Raw genomic sequence first — 17,476 nt, 5'->3', positions numbered from 1 at the left:
CGCATGCGCGGCCGCCCCGCCGCTGTCAGGTTGGGAGCTGCCGCCGCCGCCGCTCCTCCCCGGGGCGCTGCGCTTCCGCGTTGTCAGGCAAGGGGGGCGAGCGCGGGATGGGTGAGGGGGGAGGAGGAGGAGGAGAACGGCGGTGGCGGCGGCGGCCGTGGGGGCGGCCGCCGGCGGCATCCCGCCGGTGACTGGCTGGCGGCACACGCAGCTCCGAGGAGGCGGAGGGTACCCGAGCCGAGGGGTGGGGAACGAGACTGCGGCGGGAGGGAAGCGGCACACGCACCGCACGGACAGCGCGCGCACACACACGCACACACGCAGGGACGGGTGACAGCGGCGGCCGCGGCCGCCACCATGTGAGGCGAGGCGGGGGGGGGTCACGGGCGGGCGGCGCGGTGGGCTGACGGGCTCGTATCTGCTTGGCTCCAGCCTCCGTTCCCCGATGCGGAGCGGCCCCGCGCTGCCGGACTAGCGTCTGGGCCCGTCGCCCTCCCCACGGGCGGGAGAGCAGCAGCGCGGCCGCCCCCGCACCGCCTCCCTCCCGCCGGGGGCTCGTCTGCCGCCTGCGGGGCGGGCGGCGGCGCCGGGAGCGGCGAGGCCAGCGGAGCGGGCAGCGCCGCCGCCGAGAACCATGAGGAAATTTAACATCAGGAAGGTGCTGGACGGGTTGACGGCGGTCTCCTCCGCCGCCTCGGCGTCGTCCGCCTCGCAGCAGCAGCAGGCGGGGAACAGGGAGAGCGACATCCAGGAGACGCTCCAGTCCGAGCACTTCCAGCTCTGCAAGGTGAACGGCGCGGCTCTGCGGGCCCCGGTCTGCGGGCTCGTGTCGGGAGGGAGGGAGGGAGGGAGGGGGGGAGGAAAGAGAAGGCGGGTGCGTGTGCGTGGGGCGACTTCCCGCAGCCATCGCTCCCGGAGAGCTCCAGGGGCCGTCGCCTTTTGGGCTGCGTGATGCGTGTGGTCTCGGTGTTACCGCGGGATGGCTGCGGGTAGGAGCGCTGCCCGGCTGAGTGCGCCCCGTGGTAAGGCGCTGCCAAGGGGCCCGTGGGCTGTGCAGCTCTGTGCTGTTTGGAAACGCTTTCGTGCCGTTCCTTCGCGCCTGGAAAAGACTGTGGACGTTCGTGGCCGTTTCGCTGCAGCGTGTTGCCGAGCGGCCGATGCTGCTTTTGCAAGTGTTCTCCTGAGACGGAAGAAAAGTTCCTCTTTTTTTTTTTTTCCTCCCCTTATTTGCTTGTGTGCGATACAAGAACTGCAGTTGGTGGCTGCACGCTTTGGAAAATGATGCAGCGAATTAATCCAGCAGCTGTACCTAGAGGAATAAGAACTGATTTGAATATCAGTACCCGTTTTTTATCTTCACAGTGCACCCGTGGCCAAGTGTGATATGGCTGAGCTTGTTTGCGGTTTCTCCTCCTTGCTTTCTGTGGTATTGCAGGCGCTGCTGCCACTTTTACAAGTTGGTCTTGAAGGATGTGGAAAAGAGCAGAGCTATTACCACGCAGGCTTTATTCACTGTGTGAAATACTAAGAGTTGTGGGCTCTATCTGCAACTTGGCTGAAGAAGAGAAACATAGCAGAAGTTTGATGAGGTCCTTAATAACCCTGCTTTCAGTGAAGGTTTTGAAATGGAAAAGCTGCTGTTTGTGTGGCTCTCACTGTACACCTGAGAAGGAAGGAAGAATAGGTGGTGTTCCTATTGTTCTTGATTCTGATTGATTGCAGCAAGAGAACTGCAGTGGAGTTATTGCTTGGTCAATTACCAAATTAGTCTTGGCCAATCAGAAACCTAAATGTGTGAAGAGCTTCATTTTTATTTATTTATTGATTTTAATTCCTTGGTTAAAGGTTCTTGCTTTGTTTTGAAGGGTGGGGATTTTGTTTTTGTCTGATTTCAGGAGATATTTGGATTCATTAGTTTTGGATGGAAGCAGAGGTTGAGAAACGTGTGGAGGCTGGGTTGCTGGGTATTTTTGGGAAGGTGTTGAGAGGTTGCACTGTCATATGGGGCCTGTTGGAGTGAGATTGAGGCAATTCTCTGAAAGGCGAGGGTGGTAATTTGTAGCAGTTCTGATGGCAGATCTGGCTTTGTTTCCAAACTTCCTAGGAATAACTCAGGCTTTAATTGTTTACTGCCTTTGTTAGGGCTGAAAATAGGAATAATCAGAAAAGAAAGTAAATGAAAAAATAAAATGCCTTGCTGATACAGTCTTTGTACAGTGATAATGCAAAAGTAACATTAAGTATTAGCAAGTGAGTGACTGTGTTGATGTAAAAATATATATGTATATTTTTTATAGTTCTTTCTTACAAGACAGCAGTTAGTCTGTTATTAAAACGCTATGGTTCCTTAATTGTCATTGACACTGAATTTCATTCCCTAACATACGATATTGATTCTGTTTATTTTTGGTCTGCTGCTCGTTCCATCATCGCTACGGTGCACTGACTTGTTAGACTGTACGCCATGGTTTCCCCTATCAACCTTCAGCCCTGGCATTTGATCCTGTTCAGAAAATACTGGCTATCGGGACCCAGACTGGAGCATTAAGACTGTATCCTTTCCTGTTCTGAAAAGGAAATCAGTGTACCTCACACAAGAGATGCCTTCATTCAGCTGCTGGAGTTGCTCCAACATGTTGTGGGAACCAGGTATGCAGGAGGGCAAGAAGGCCCGTGTGCTGTTGACAGGTGGTTTGACTCTTCTGCTTATTCCATGTCAGTTCAAGTTGTGTTCATGTTATGAGAGGTATGGCTGCTTAGTTCCCATCATCTGAAGCTAATACATGCATTTTGTAGAGGGCTACCAATGCACTGACAATTCATGGCAGCTGACTATGCATCTAAAGAGAGGCTTGGTCTGAGATCTTTTTCACTGTATTGCTTTATCCAGTGGAATTCTAAAATTCTGTGTTCCTTTTTTTTTGTTGTGGTTTTTTGTTGGCTTTACTCTTGAGAGAAGTGTCACAATACTGTGGTTACTTATTACCACTTCTGTGTTGCAAACATTGGCTTCAAGTGGGATGCTAGGGGGTGAAGAGATGGTATCTCACTGATGGTTTGCAAGCAACTGAGGTGAGCAGACTGAATTTATGGAGTAAACCAACAGTAACCCCACTACTTTCTGTATGCTAAAAAGTGCCATGTGTTTGTACCCATATGGTACCATATCCATATGGTACTATCCAAGCAACCTAATAACATGTGTTTCAACTTCATTTTAAAAGGTGCCTTGTAGAGTCATTAATCTACACTGCTACTGCCTAAACTTTACTTCTTAGCAGAGTAGAATGAGTTGAAATCTCTGCTGTCCTGAAGCTGCATGAACTCTGACATTTTTGGAAAAGGCTTAGGCCATTTTGCTAGAAAAATTGAGTTAATCCTCTTTAAACTGCAGGTACATCTCATAATTCTCTTATGCCTTGTACTTATATTTCTCTGCAAGTAGATATTGTTTTGTTTGTTTCCTTCTGTAACATCACCATCCTGTCCAAGATTAATTGTATTAAAAGGGTTATCTTGTACAAGTTGAAAAGGTAAAACTTCAGCATTAAATCAGAGGCTGAACTGAAGTATCTTGTATGATGCTGTAATGTTATGAACTCTCAAGGTCTCAACATAAAACTGTAGTGACCCTGCAATGTTCTCAGTGCCATATTTGAAACTACAGTTTATAAATTTTAGTTCTTTAAAAGGTGAGGTATTCCATTTAAATGGAAAAGGGAGGGTATGTGGTGTTACAGTTGTTAGATATTCTCGTATTGGTAGAATGGATGAGAGAACAAAAAGAAACTTAAAGGAAGGACTGGGGTTGGTGGGAGATAACAAAACGCAAGGATTTAGAGCTTGCTTGTAGGTAGTCTGGGGTGATACAACATTGCAGGTTGGCTGATGATGGCTTGATTAAAAACCTGTTTACTGGCACTTTGCTGTGACTACGCCTGTGATTTCTCTGAGTGTGAATTGTTTCTCAAATAATCAAGATAAGTCCAGCAGGATCGTGAGGGAAGCAACAGAGTTACTGTGAGAGGAAGCAGCATAATTAGTAACAGAAAATTTATTTCTGAAGGGAAGAAGTTTCACACAGGTTGCAATATTTGAGTTCCTTGTTGAAGATGAGTGTCCTCAGTACTGACTTTTAGATTTGGAAGAAATGTTTTAAAGCCTATTGTTTAGCCTGATGGGTTAGCATAGTAAGCCATCAGTGCTGTGTTGTATCTTCTGTGGTTGCTTACTCTTTGGGAGGAGGGAGAGGTGTGGGCAGAGGGATGGATTCAGGTAAACTTGAAATGTTAAACCAGCCTCTCAGTTTCTGCCTAGCGAAACCTAGAAAGAACAGGCTTTGGGAAGGAGTGAAACTTGCAGAAGCTGTTTTTCACCCTAGTGCTGATGGATAAAAACAACGACAAAGTTCTTGTTGACCTATAGGGTAACTTACCAAGGTTTTTACTGACAGTATCTTTTATGCAAGGATTAATTACAGTGGGAGCCACTTTTTAGAGCTGTAGAAGAGTATCTTATGAAATGAGATGTGCAGTAGAAAGAGTGTGAGTCACTAAGGAGATATTCATTGAGAACTAAATCCTAAAAGTGGAAGGGAAGTCAGTCTTCATTTTCTTCTGTTATGAGTATATAGGAGTAAAGGAGGGATAATGCTTCATTCGTTGCCTACCAGCAGATGGGAGTTGAGTATTAATGTTTTCCTTGCATCATCAAGTGTAGACACATCTTATCAGGCTTTCAGGTCCTTTCTATTGCAAATAGGTGATATGATCAATTTTGGAGTTACAAGTTCCTTTTTTTTTTTTTGAGAGGATATTAAGTATAAAATGTTCTTAAATAAAGTAATGCACTAACCTGTTTCAGATTTCATTAATATGTAAAGAAATCAGTACTACAGTCCTGAGCAATTAATGACCTAACCTCTTCATAGAACTTGTTCTCTGCATTTGAGCAATTTTCAATTCAGTCATTTTAACTTCATAAACCAGTGTTGTTTGAAAAAGATTCATGTGAGCACGATTTTTCTTAATCATGCTCCCATCTCATTCTTAATTATGAGGACTCTGCAAGTATTTGTCCATAAAAATGCATTTTTCTTTCACTAATACTGTTATCTGTACTATTGGTACAGTAACCGTAACATCAGAACTAAAACTTTTTCTAAAGAATGAAAATCTGTTGATAGACATACGCTGTTTTTGTATATTTATCAAACAGAGGCAAACGAGGACAAAATGACATCAACGTAGTATTAAGCTCTCTGAATCCAATTGTGCAAGTGGAAATACTAAAGTGCAGAATGTGTGTTTAACCAATCAGACTGGAAGGACAATTACCACTTCATTAACATTTTGTCCCTGATCTTTATCAGTTAAATTCAGAGGAGAGCATCGTGAAGTTAATGTACTGAAGACAGAACTCTGCCACTGCATGCCCATAAGCAGCAGTCTTAAGAAGTCCCTAAAAGCACCAGGATGGCACTACTTTTAGGTACTGTAAGCTTGTGTGTCATCAAGGTGATAGTCTGAGTACTCACTGCCCCTCTTGATTTCACTTCCAGGGTTACTCAGAAATATTTCTAATTCAAACTTAGGTAGGAGGCTTAAAAGCAAATGTTTCTGAAGCAGGCTGCTGTAAGTTGAATATTATCTTTAATAGAAATGAACATTTTGAGCGATTAGTGTGATTGTTCTTCCTTTTATTCCATTTCTGGCTATAAAGGAAGATCCTGTTTTGTTGGTTTTTATGTTGAGAAAAGTCAATGTGTAGCTTAGTAGAATACAAACCTGAAGAGCTGTCAGATATTGGACCCACTGCACTTGACATAGAATACCCAGCTGGTATGAGCATTCTCTCTGGTATCAGGATCCCTCAAAAGTAATTGAGGAGCTTAATTCTGTTTTCTGTTTTGCAGAGAAGATTGAATGATGAGATAAGAACAAGAGTAGAAGCACACTTGAGTGGCATTAAAAACTTAAATTTACTTATCTTGCAAACGCAATTATCTGTTCACTGTGATCTACTTGTTCTTCTGAGCTCATTGTGTTGACTGAAGGACACTCATTCCATATGGTTGAAGTGTTTTGAGTCTTGGCTGGTGGCTTGATCTTTGTGGCATTTCAGTTTCAGGCTTTTTTCTTTTTCTTTTTTCGGTTGCATTCCCCACAAGGAACAACTTTCTCACTGTTTATCAATGTCAAATTTCAATAGTCAGCATAAGTTTTTGATAGCAACACTTGTCGCTGTGGATATTGACTTCTCCATATGTAAACCATCTAGCTGGTTTTAGTGTGGTTTTGCTGTCACCTTTTGGTCTCTTGTTCCAAATATGTTAGATAGAGAGCTACAAAATGTTCATCTGTGTTTCTTTCCTGGATGTATTTGAATCATGAAAGCAGGATGCATAGTCCAGAGTATCTAAGAAGTTTCATCCATAATAATTGTGCTTTTTTTCCCAGCACATACTCAAAGCCTCCTAATGAGGCTCTAGGTCTAATGCACAGCACAGTGCAATTGGGCTGACTCCACTGCGTTGCACCCTGATGGCTTTCAGTGTCAATGGACAATGATGTCTGCTTCTATGCTGTCAGTTACTGTTGCTCTTTCATTTAAGAGTCCCTCTAGAAGTCAAGCATGAACTGAACACATTAGCATTTAAACTGTAAACAAATTTGAGAAAGGTGAAAAAAAAAAAAAGCTCTTCAGGATTTGTCTGTCTTCAGGATGTTATCTCCTCAAATTTTACATTACTAATTTCACAGGGCTCTGGACTTGAAAACAAACAGATAAGCTCAGATAACTATCATAGGAAGTATGATAGCTAAAGCAGATAATTTGAAGGAAACCTGCTGTTTAACTACTCCATCTTAAACTAGGTATTTAGTTTCCTATGCTTCAATTTCTCGACAGCAAAACTAGGACAGTGTATCAAGTAAGTCATGTTTTGATTGCCTGCCAACATGAAAGTGGTATTTTTATTGGTACTTAATATCTAAAAAAAAAAAAAAAAGTCGCTTGCAGCTTGCCTCTCAGTTTCTCTCATGGTGGAAAGAATTCTAAAAGTAAGACTACTTCCACTAGAAGGCCTTGAAAATAAAATACTAGTAGAGTAAGTGTTAGGTGCCTTTCACACTGATTAAACTATGGCTAGGACATTTTACTTTCAAACAGAAAGGGCTATAATCTTGTTTGTTTTTTTTGTGTTCTTTTCACGTTGCAAACTCAGTTCACAGGAAGGAGAAAAATTGAGTTGTTTGTCATTTTGTCAGTAAATATCTGAAAATTTCAGTCATTCTGAATGTCAGCATCTGTTCATTTCCCCCCATTCTTTTCAGCAGTAGAAGAAGATGGTTATATAAACAAATGGCTGAAATTTTCATATGAGGCATGTAAAACTTGCTTTCTGTAACTTCTATTCTCTGGCCTTTATGAGAAGAGCTTGCAACTGTTATTCTTTGATCAAAATAGCTCAAAGCCTGAATATGTGAGTCCATGCAGTTTCTGATGAAATGTTTGTTAGAGCATCTGGATAGTTTTGCTGTAGATGTATACCATAAAATTCAAGCAATTCAGTGAAATCTCTGAAGCTGTAAGAAAATCCTATTTTAAACTTGTGACTTTATACCCATTAAAAATACTTTTTCCTTTGAATTGTTCAAATACAGAAGGAAATCTAGTTGATTGGTTTCTGTTTTCTTTATCTTCATACTGAAACATCAAATTGTTTTTATTTGGCTGTTGGCTTTTGTTTTTTTTTGTTTTTTTTTTTCAAGTACTTCTTACCTGCTCTTTTTCCCTTTCTGGATGCAGGACACCTGAGAAATGCCTGGAGTTCTGTTTGCGTTATTCAGAACAAAGCTTTCAGTTTTCCAGACCAAGCATCAAGCTGTACAGTTGACAGTGCTTTAGGTGGGAGACTAGAGCAGCTGAACTTGAGAAATTCTATCTAGCCTAAATTATTCTGATTTTTATCTATTTTGTGAATCTACTGAACTCAAACTGTGCTATTTTTTTGTATGTGTGTAACAAGTATTTGGTCTGTTGACATTTGTATGCTGAATGAAGTTTCAATCCACGTGTGTAGTCTTCTGGAATTTGAACAAATTTTCTTGTTTAAAGTAGGGTGTGTCAATAAAGCCTCTAAAAATCCTATAGCAGTGTCATGTCAGTGCAACTCTGTGATTAACTATTAATAAGAGAACGTTCACTGACTGCATCATCATCCAGTTCATATAGAGGAGTAGTTTAAAAACGAAATGTACTTTGGTTGTAGCATACATTAATCTTATCACATTTCCGTTTCTATAAATACACCATATTTCTTATCACCTCTTTCAACTCCTATTTCATATGACTATCATACATAAGTGCTCGTACAGCTTGCTTTCAGTGGGGAAAAATCTCCCTCTTCTTAAGGAAGAAAATCAACTGACCTCTGAATGTTTTGGAGTGAAATGAGGCCAAAATGATGGTACAGTGTGATGCACAACTCTTAAAAAAGCAAGGATTTATGGCAAGTTAATCCTACACAGATAAAGCTGACTGAATTCTTCATAATATGCAGGATAGCGTGCTTCTTAAATTAATAGTTGCATGGTGATAATTCATAAAAGCAAGTAAATTGCATGTGTCTCCTGTTTGAAGCATTATCACTTGTATTGCATTTCTACAAAGCAAGAAATCGGAATAACATTTATTGTTCCTGAGTAGCTGAAGCATAATTCATTGAATCTCGTACTGTAAATTATGAAAATGAATCTTGGAATGAAATCTCTCTTCCTGTGTTGTAGCTATGTTACTGGTGAAGTGGATTTCTAACGCAGCTAGAAACTTTCTGGGCCATAGTGTGCTTGGGGAGGAGTGTACTTGGAAAGTGTGTGAAGTTTTCAAGGCTGCAGGTTTTACTATGGCATTTGTGAAGTTTGTTTCCTTGGATCTCCAAACTATTGATAGGCGTATCACTGGGGTGATACAACTTTGTGTTATGATATTTGCTATCCTTATAGAACTGAAACAGAATTTTAGGGTAAAATGTAACAGGAAATTGGACAGCTGGGACCCAGTTTAGGCTTTCAGGCTTCTGGTACAGCACCCAGTGAATTGAACTCTTAATTCATAATTTCACTGGATTTGTTGTTTCTCAGTCACTGTGGAAGGGCTTTTAGAACTGAAGTAGCATTATTGCTGCAGGAGAAGAAATGAGCAATTACAGTAGAGTTGTGGCTGGAAAAATAGAAGTGGCTCATGATTTGAGATGTGATAAAGCTTGAAAGTACAAATTAAGCTTGTAAGCCTTTCCTAACAAAACTTCCTGTTCAGCAGAAATATGTAACTGCGTTAGATTTCTTTTAAAAGCCCCGTGCTCTGTATTTTTATAAAGGCTTCATGAAGCAAAGCTGAACGTTCTTACAGAGTGCCTTTAGAATGATCAGAGGTGCACGCAGTTATTACTTTATAGTATCTTTTTGCTCCTCTGGAGTCTCAGAATCACACAATGTTTTTTTGTTTCTTGGTTTTCTGGAGCAGTGAAACACATTACTTGTCAGAGTTCCCACAGCACGTTTATTTTTGTAGGGTTATCTGTGTAGCATCTCAGTGGAGGAAAAACAAAATGGAATCAAACTTTTAAATTATTACATTCTATATGAACTTTAAGAAAACTGGAAAACTTATGTTGTAGGAACTTTGTCCTTAACTTTAGCTATCTGGTAATGGTTTTGCATTTGGAGTTTAAAAAAAAAAAAGAAGAAAAAAAAAAAGGAATCCTAAGCAGTTCTGAGAAAATACATGTTGCGCTAAGTTGCTATCTTTAATCTCTTGAGTATCCTCTTTTCTGCTTGCTGTTCTTGATGTTGCCTATCTTGGAGCGCATCGATCATTCTAATTTCTTTGAAAAATGCTGCTTCTTAGGGCTGTAAAGCGCATCTGGTTAAGCAAACAAGACTAATTCTCCAGAGATCTAATTCTTTGACAAAGTGCATTTCTGTTTGCCGGCCTGAAAAATAAGTTTATGGTACCAGCGCTCGTCCGCAGTCGTCGTTTGTGTTACCTGCAGGCAGCACACATTCAGTCAACTTCAGAAGTTATTTTACTGAACCTATCTTTGAATTGCTGTATCATAGTTGATACCTGAATGCTATTCAGAATGCTTTTAGTATTCAACTGGTAGTACTTTAATGACCTTAGAAGTGTTGACACTTCTGTCGTGTGCACTCGATAATAATGCAGCTCGTGAGTTTATCCAAGAGAATACTAAGTTACTACTTGTTTTGACTTCCAGTGCAAATACAGTAAAATTCTACTGACGTAATTTAAACTTCTGGCAGTGATATTTGCATCACTGAATTTAGATGCATTGAAAAATGATTCTTGTAAGTAGGTAGAACTGAAATATTTCACTAATGGGAACTGTGGTAGAATGATATAGTTCCTTAGATGATTGTATGTATGAGAGTATGTAGCAGTTCTCTCTTCTAGAGATTTGTGCTGCGTCCTAATTCATCTTGATTTTTCTGTGGCTATTGTTTAGCCCGATCTGACATTGATGTCTTGTTTAAGATTCTCTGCCACAAATGAGAATTGTTTAGTCTTGCAGTTCAAATCTCTCCTGGTAAGGTATGCTTGCTTTTCTGTCTGAGTTCTGTACAGCTTGGTGACAGCCTTGATTTGCATAATAGTAATTCTGACTTCATCATTTCCTGCAAATACCTAATCTATTGTGAATCCATAAGCTTCTCCTTTTTTAAAAATTATACTAGGTTTAGTGCTTTTATTAGCATAGCTATATCAGCTGATGGTTTAGAGCAATTCTTAAACATTATTAGTTTCAGTTTTTTGCTTATATACAGTTTTCACTAGTTATTTGTCCATAGTAATTATGGCCTGCATTGGTGCTCCCATAATTCAGGATTTTTTTGTTCACTTCAAGCTTTGTCTTAAATGTCAAGAGCAGTGAAGGTAGGTGAAACTTCAAATGTGTCCTCTGTTAGCACAGAGAACAAAGTAGAATATTAAATGTTCTGAAGATTGTTAGGTTATGCTGACTGAGCTAATTGAAACGTGTGAAATGCATTTTTTGTTTTAAGTGAGGCTGGGCTTGAAATACTTGGCAAAGTACTGTGTTGTCTGAAGTGTTGCTGTTTGCAAAATCCTCTACTTGATCTCTGTTTTATAGAGAAGTTTCTTTTGATAGGAATAAGTACTTGGTATCTTTTCTTCATCTGTTAATCTCATTGGATGTCATTGGATCTTTATTTCACAAATGCCTTGACAAGGTAGTAGAAAATCTGTCCTTTTTTTCTGAGCAACTTGAAGCTTATTTTCTTTTTATAATTGAGATAAAATAATTGCGGTGGCTATTCCACTTTCAGAACAATTCTTAATAAGTCTCATTCAAATTAGGCACCATTCATGAGAGCAACACACGTGGAGAGGGGTGAGAGAGGTGCTCTTAGGTTCTCCACCAAGAAGGCTGTAGCTCACCCTTTCATGAGGCTTTTCTCATGGATTTTCTAAGAATGAAATGTCTTATTCTGCTCCCGTATTCTCTTGAAGTATTCGCAGGAGCTGCCTTATCTTTGGAAAAGCAGGTAGCTGATTAAAGTATACAATGCAAGCAAGGCCTCTGCCTGGTGAACTGCTGTCTTAGTTCATGTGTTTCATGTGTTTTCAGCAGAGAAGTGCATTGCATAACCTCTTGAGGTTACTTCCAGGCATGTACTCTGGATATGTGTGATTAACACTAAATCTTTGGTTCATGTTAAAATGAAATATTTAATAGAACAGCCACCTGAAAGGACGATTCAGCTGATCCTGTCTCTTTCTGGCCTAGTAACACCAACTCAGTCAGCAGCAGCAGATGGACAAAAGCAATTTAATTTTTTTCTACTTGCTCTTTAGGGAAGAAGAATAGAACGCTAAGTTTTGGTGATAACTTAATGTTAAATTGACAGGATTAACTTGCTTTTATTTGTTTAGCATATGCTCTATCCAGTCTTACTACCTCGTTAAAAAGAACAGATGTTCATCTTCACAGTTGAAAAACATTCTTGACTGAACTTTGTAGTGTTGGTATTAAAGCTTTAGTGATGCTTATTAATATACAGTGAGCTACATAACAATAATCTGTGCAGCATTCCCTTTGTAAGTGTACAAAACTAATGTAGTAGTCTGGTACAGTGAAATTCACTTCACAATCACCTTTAAATGTCAGATAAAAAAGAAAACCACAAGAATCAGCAAAACACAACTCTTCCCTCCGCTTTTCCCTCTCACCCTTCTCCCCACCCCCCCCTTCACACCTCAACATTAATTCATTTCCATTTAAGTGACTAATATATAGAGATTTCTTACTGGTAGGATGAATTGAAATGGTAGGATGAATCCCTCAGTTGTTAAAATAATTAGGTGAGAAATGCAACATTTTTTGGAAGAAATCCGAATGAGTTGTTAGGCTCGAGAAAAGAGATTAAATAGCCTACCTCTTTAAAGTAAAATATTGAAATACTATGACATTCATTCAGAATACTGTTTTTTAAAACAAAACACCTTGTTTTCTACTTTCTGTTAAAAAGCATGAACACCCGCAGCCACACAAACTGAGAAAAAGAAAACAAACAACTTAAGTTTCAAACTATTAAATTTTCTACAATGTTTCTGGCTGGCTTGAAATTGAATTTGAACCTACTCTCTACCTGTTTTCTTTCAAGCATTGCCTGTGGAAGTATAAAAGTACTGTGAATTACTTGAGTAGTCAAAGGGATTGTAAGGAAAAAATAAAAGGAGTGGGTGGTGAAAGTAATGTAGAGTGGAATTTATACATGCTGTATAGGATGCTTGAGGAAGAGGCAGAAAGAGTTAACTTATTTACCTTTCTTCCTTTACTTAAGTAGCAAAGGACAGAAACTTTAACTTTAGAATGATGGCAGCTTAAAGGAACCATTTGTTTTGTTTTCCATATGAGCATTCCGTCAACAAATTCCAGATCAAATAAATGCTGCTCTTAAGCAGTAGAGGTAAATTGTGGAGAATGCTGGCATTTGTTGAGCAAACTCTCTCCAGAGATCATCGAGTCCAACCCCCCTGTCAAAGCAGGTTCCCTACACCAGGTCACACAAGTAGGTGTCCAGGCGGGTCTTGAACATCTCCAGAGAAGGAGACTCCACAACCTCCCTGGACAGCCTGTTCCAATGAATTTCAGTGTATAACCTTGTTCTACTAGTTGTTCTACTAGTTTGTGATGGACTTGTGCATAACAGTGAATTCTGTCATTTCCTGACCATTTTTGGTGACATTTGTGCAGCCTCTTTACCTCCTGTAGTTTTCTATAAAGAAAACGGAATGAAACTTGGCAAAGATGCGTATGGAATGCAGTGAAGTTACTTGTAATGCATACAATGTAGTATTAGTGCTAACAGCCATAAACGGTTTTGTTACTTCAGGGTGAAAATACACCTCTACAGCACTAATTAAAAAAAAAAAAAAAAAAAAAAAAGCCTAACCTATACTCATCTGTAAATACATAGGCTCAACATAGCTGGTGTATTTGAGGGTTAGTTGTTAGTAAGACAAACAAACAAAAAAAACCACCAATAAAAGTTAGAACGTGTTATCTATTTGATCTCATGCTTTGTAGAACAGACCTGTGTTTAGAGTGAACTTTTGATTTAAAGCTAGCTCATTTTAATATCTGCAATTACAGTTCCAAAGTTGCCAGAAATCTGGTGTTGTATAGTTTAAGCATGAGTATTCAATAGTCACTGACTAACTAAAATTGTAATTTTAATGAGTTTGCTCCATTCCAAGGCAGCTAAAAACGACGCCATTATGGCTATTTTACCTGAGGGTCAGGTCATCTAACTTGGCATAGTAAGCATGTGAGTGATCACTATAAACAGTTCACAAAATTATAGAACATCATAAGTTGGTAGAGAACAAGGATAATTACCAAGTCCAGCACAGTTTCCTCTAGGTAAACAGGCACTGGTTGCAAGAGAAGTGCTTGCTGCATTTCATTTTGGTCTACAGAAATTGTAGAAGTCCTTGCAACTCTGTTAAAGTTATGGACAGCTTTCTCCCCATGAAGTGCTCAAGGATGGCCTCATCTTCCTGACCTAGAAAGAACAGAGAATTCAGGTGTTACCTGTTTAATCAGACCATTTTCTAAAGCAAGAAAAAAGTAAAGGCATGTTTGTTGCCTATCTACAGGCTTTCAAAACTTGGTTAATGCTGCACTGTCCTTTATAAGTGTAGTCTTCCTCTGTTTCCAAGATTGGCCAGAGGGAAAAAAAAAAACACTACAGCAATCAATTCCCAATGAGACTGCAGAAACTTGAGAGACTCTTCTTCAATTCCAAGAACACTACTTAAGTGTTTTATCTTAAGTATGGAATATAATTCAATAGTAATTCACCTGTCTGAATTCAACCTACTGTTTACTTAAATATAACATATTACATTCCGTATGTTTAGAAACACATAATACACTAAACTGCTAAAGCAGAATAGGATTGCATTAACTGGGCTTTGCTGACTGTGTTCTGCTCACAGAAGTTGTAGTACGAAGCTCCAAATCAATGGATAAGTTAATGTATTTTACCTGTACAAAGTGCTGAAACTTGGTGGGTTTTTTTGGGTTTGTTGTTACCAAATCCGCCCAGTACACACAGAAGAATATGGTGAACAGGACAAAGCATTATTTGGTTGTTGTGTAAAACAGTGGTGCACCCACATTTTGAATCCTGCGTTTCTCTGATTTCTGCATTTTAAGAAAGCTGACATGGATTTAGAGAAGGAAAAACTGAAATGACTGAGTAGAGTGACCATCTTACAAGAAGGTAGATAAAAAAATGCTTGGTCTCTTCAGTTTAGAGGAGAGAAGGGAGTAAATATTATCAAGGTCTCTAAAATAAGGAAAGTAAATAAAATGTGTGTCACCTGTAATTCAACATATTCCATATGAAATACAAAAACTAGGATGCATTCTTTGACATAGTGTTAGACATTCAAAAGAGGTGCAGGAATCACAGAATCATAAAATAGGCTGGGTTGTAAAGGACCACAATGATCATGTAGTTTCAACCCCCTGTGTGCAGGGTTGCCAACCACCAGACCAGGCTGCTCAGAGCCACATCCAGCCTGGCCTCGAATGTCTCCAGGGATGGGGCATCCACAACCTCCTCGGGCAACCTGTTCCAGTGCATCACCACCCTCTGAGTGAAAAACTTCCTCCTAATATCTAACTATGCTCTCTCTCAGTTTAGAACCATTTCCCCATGTCCTATCACTATCCATCCTTGTAAACAGCCATTCCACCTCCTGCTTATACACTCCCTTAAAGTACTGGAAGGCTACAGTGAGGTCTACCCCGGAGCCTTTTCTTCTCCAGCCTAAACAATCCCAATTCCCTCAACCTTTCTTCATAGGGGAGGTGCTCCAGCTCTCTGATCAGAAGAAAGCACTTCATAATCTGAATGTGACACGCGATGGGATTTACTGGTATGGGAGTTGGTGGAGACAAGTTGTACCAGTGCAGGCAGGAGGGGTGTGGACAAACTCAAGAGTTGATGTGTCTGTAAAAAGATGCTATAGAGACGAGAAAAGGATTTATCTGTAACATACCTAATCCAGCAGTAGTGGTTGGTTGAGAACGTAAAGCAAATAGACTGCAAGAAGTGACCAGGCTTGTGTGCTCCTAAATAGTATGATTGATGTCGTAGGGGATGGAGCTGTGCTGGGTGCACCTCTGGTCTCAGTTCTTACAGTGGTTTTGAGATCTTAACTCTGACTTCTGTCAGAGAGAGGAAGTCATTAGCTGGGATGATTTTCAACAGTATGGTTATGCAGACTTTATTTCTACTCAGTACTTCATACAATAATAATTTTTATAAGCGCAGTTTAAAATTCTGTAAACCTCTCTTATTCTTTAGCAAGGAAATAGCCCTTGCTGCTTAAGCAAAATTTGTCTAATGCCTGAAAAGCTGATGAAACAATTTCTGGTGTATAGTGTGACAAAATACCAAGGGTGTTGCGGTGTACTGGCGATTTTTTCATATCAAAGAAGCTGGCATGAAAACTGGAGTGTGATAATCACATTGCGATCTGATAATGTTCCTGCCTTCAGTTTTCTATCTGTAGCTGAAGTTATTGCAATTAGAATGAGTGTTAAGCAAGGTCAGAAACCAATGGTGTTGAGTAAGTCTAGAAAGGGGAAAAAGTAATTTTTTAAACTATCATTCTTAAAACACTATCTTATCTTATTATAGCAGTTGTATCCGATTATAGCATGAAGACTTTAGTAATACTTGCTGTTCTAATCTACAGAAAAGTGATTGATGTTTTTAGGTATCCAGTCTTCCCTGATGTAGGAATCTCAATCAGAGATGATTCTTGCAAAAGATTCATGAAATAATGTTTGGTGTCAAACTTAATTAGCACATTTTGGTTACAATTACAGGTGATACAAATGTACTTAGTTTTGGAGTTTACTCCTAATTAAATTAATCTCAGGGATATTTCTCGTTAGTGTTTTGTGGTTGGTTTTTGGTTTTTTGTTTTTTTTTTTTTTGTTTGTTTTTTGTTTTTGCTTTTGTTTTTGTTTTTTTTTACAGTATTGTTAGAGAACCTGTAAAGATTATCAGTGAAAATGTACTCTGAATGTGAGTCTTTATAAATAGTTTCAGTTCCTAATAAGAACTTTGTTAAATATGAAGCTAAAATATCTTAGCAACTCAGTATTGGGCATATCTTACTTGTGTGACTTACCTGGCTGCCTTTTTGTGTAGCCATTTTATAAAATTGCCATTTGATACGTTGTTTTTGTTCCTGTTTGACTGCAAGGCATGTGTCAGCTCAACCCAAGGGTTTTTAAATAGTGTCTTTTTTCACTTGTATTTGTTGAGATTAGAATCTTCCTTTAATAGGTGCTATTTTGAATGGCAGAGGAATATTTTGGTTAATGGAAATACTCTGTTTGAATTAAAAAATGGTCTTTCTCTTAAATGTGGATAGATTTCAGTGTTTGTGGGTCATTTTTTTCTCATGAAATTACCTCAAATACTGTGTCAGTTTTCAAGTGTGTATTGGTACTGTGCTACTTCTGTCAAGTTAATTGTAGAATCTGTTTGGGAATGGCCTCTTCAATGCAGGTGCGTTCTTGGCCTCTTATTTCAAGCAGTTTAGATCTAATAATCTAGCTTTCTTATTCCTTTTCTGGTTCAAGAGGATCAAATTTGTGTATGCATGCAGTTTGTAAAAAGAGAGAGGACTTGACTTAGTGACTGAAGGAACTGGGGCTGTTTAGTCTGGGGAAAAGTAGACTGAGGGGAGACCTTATTGCTCTCTTCCAGTATCTGAAGGGTGCTTACGAAGAGAGAGGGTTGGTCTCTTCTCACTGACAGGTGACAGGATGAGGGGAAATGGCTTCAAGTTGTGCCAGGGTAAGTTTAGGTTGGATATCAGGAAACACTTCTTTACAGAA

At 39.7% G+C, this 17,476-nt stretch overlaps 1 protein-coding gene across 5 annotated transcripts in view; it reads left to right on the top strand.

Moving 5' to 3' along the window:
• Positions 1-623: 623 nt before the first annotated feature.
• Positions 624-17,476, top strand: part of STXBP5 (syntaxin binding protein 5) — a 102,400-nt gene continuing 85,547 nt past the window's right edge. For all 5 annotated transcript variants that reach the window (XM_042884128.1, XM_042884113.1, XM_042884137.1 and 2 more), the window contains exons 1-2: positions 624-787; positions 2,455-2,552. In XM_042884128.1, coding sequence (XP_042740062.1) covers positions 635-787; positions 2,455-2,552 — 251 coding nt within the window. In that variant the 5' untranslated portion in view covers positions 624-634. The remainder of the gene's footprint in view (positions 788-2,454; positions 2,553-17,476) is intronic.

This window comes from Lagopus leucura, unplaced genomic scaffold (genome assembly GCF_019238085.1).
Source record: "Lagopus leucura isolate 7727_CA_CO unplaced genomic scaffold, USGS_WTPT01 Super-Scaffold_73, whole genome shotgun sequence".
NCBI classification, from domain to species: Eukaryota; Metazoa; Chordata; class Aves; order Galliformes; family Phasianidae; genus Lagopus; species Lagopus leucura.
This window is presented reverse-complemented; position numbering and strand designations above follow the sequence as displayed.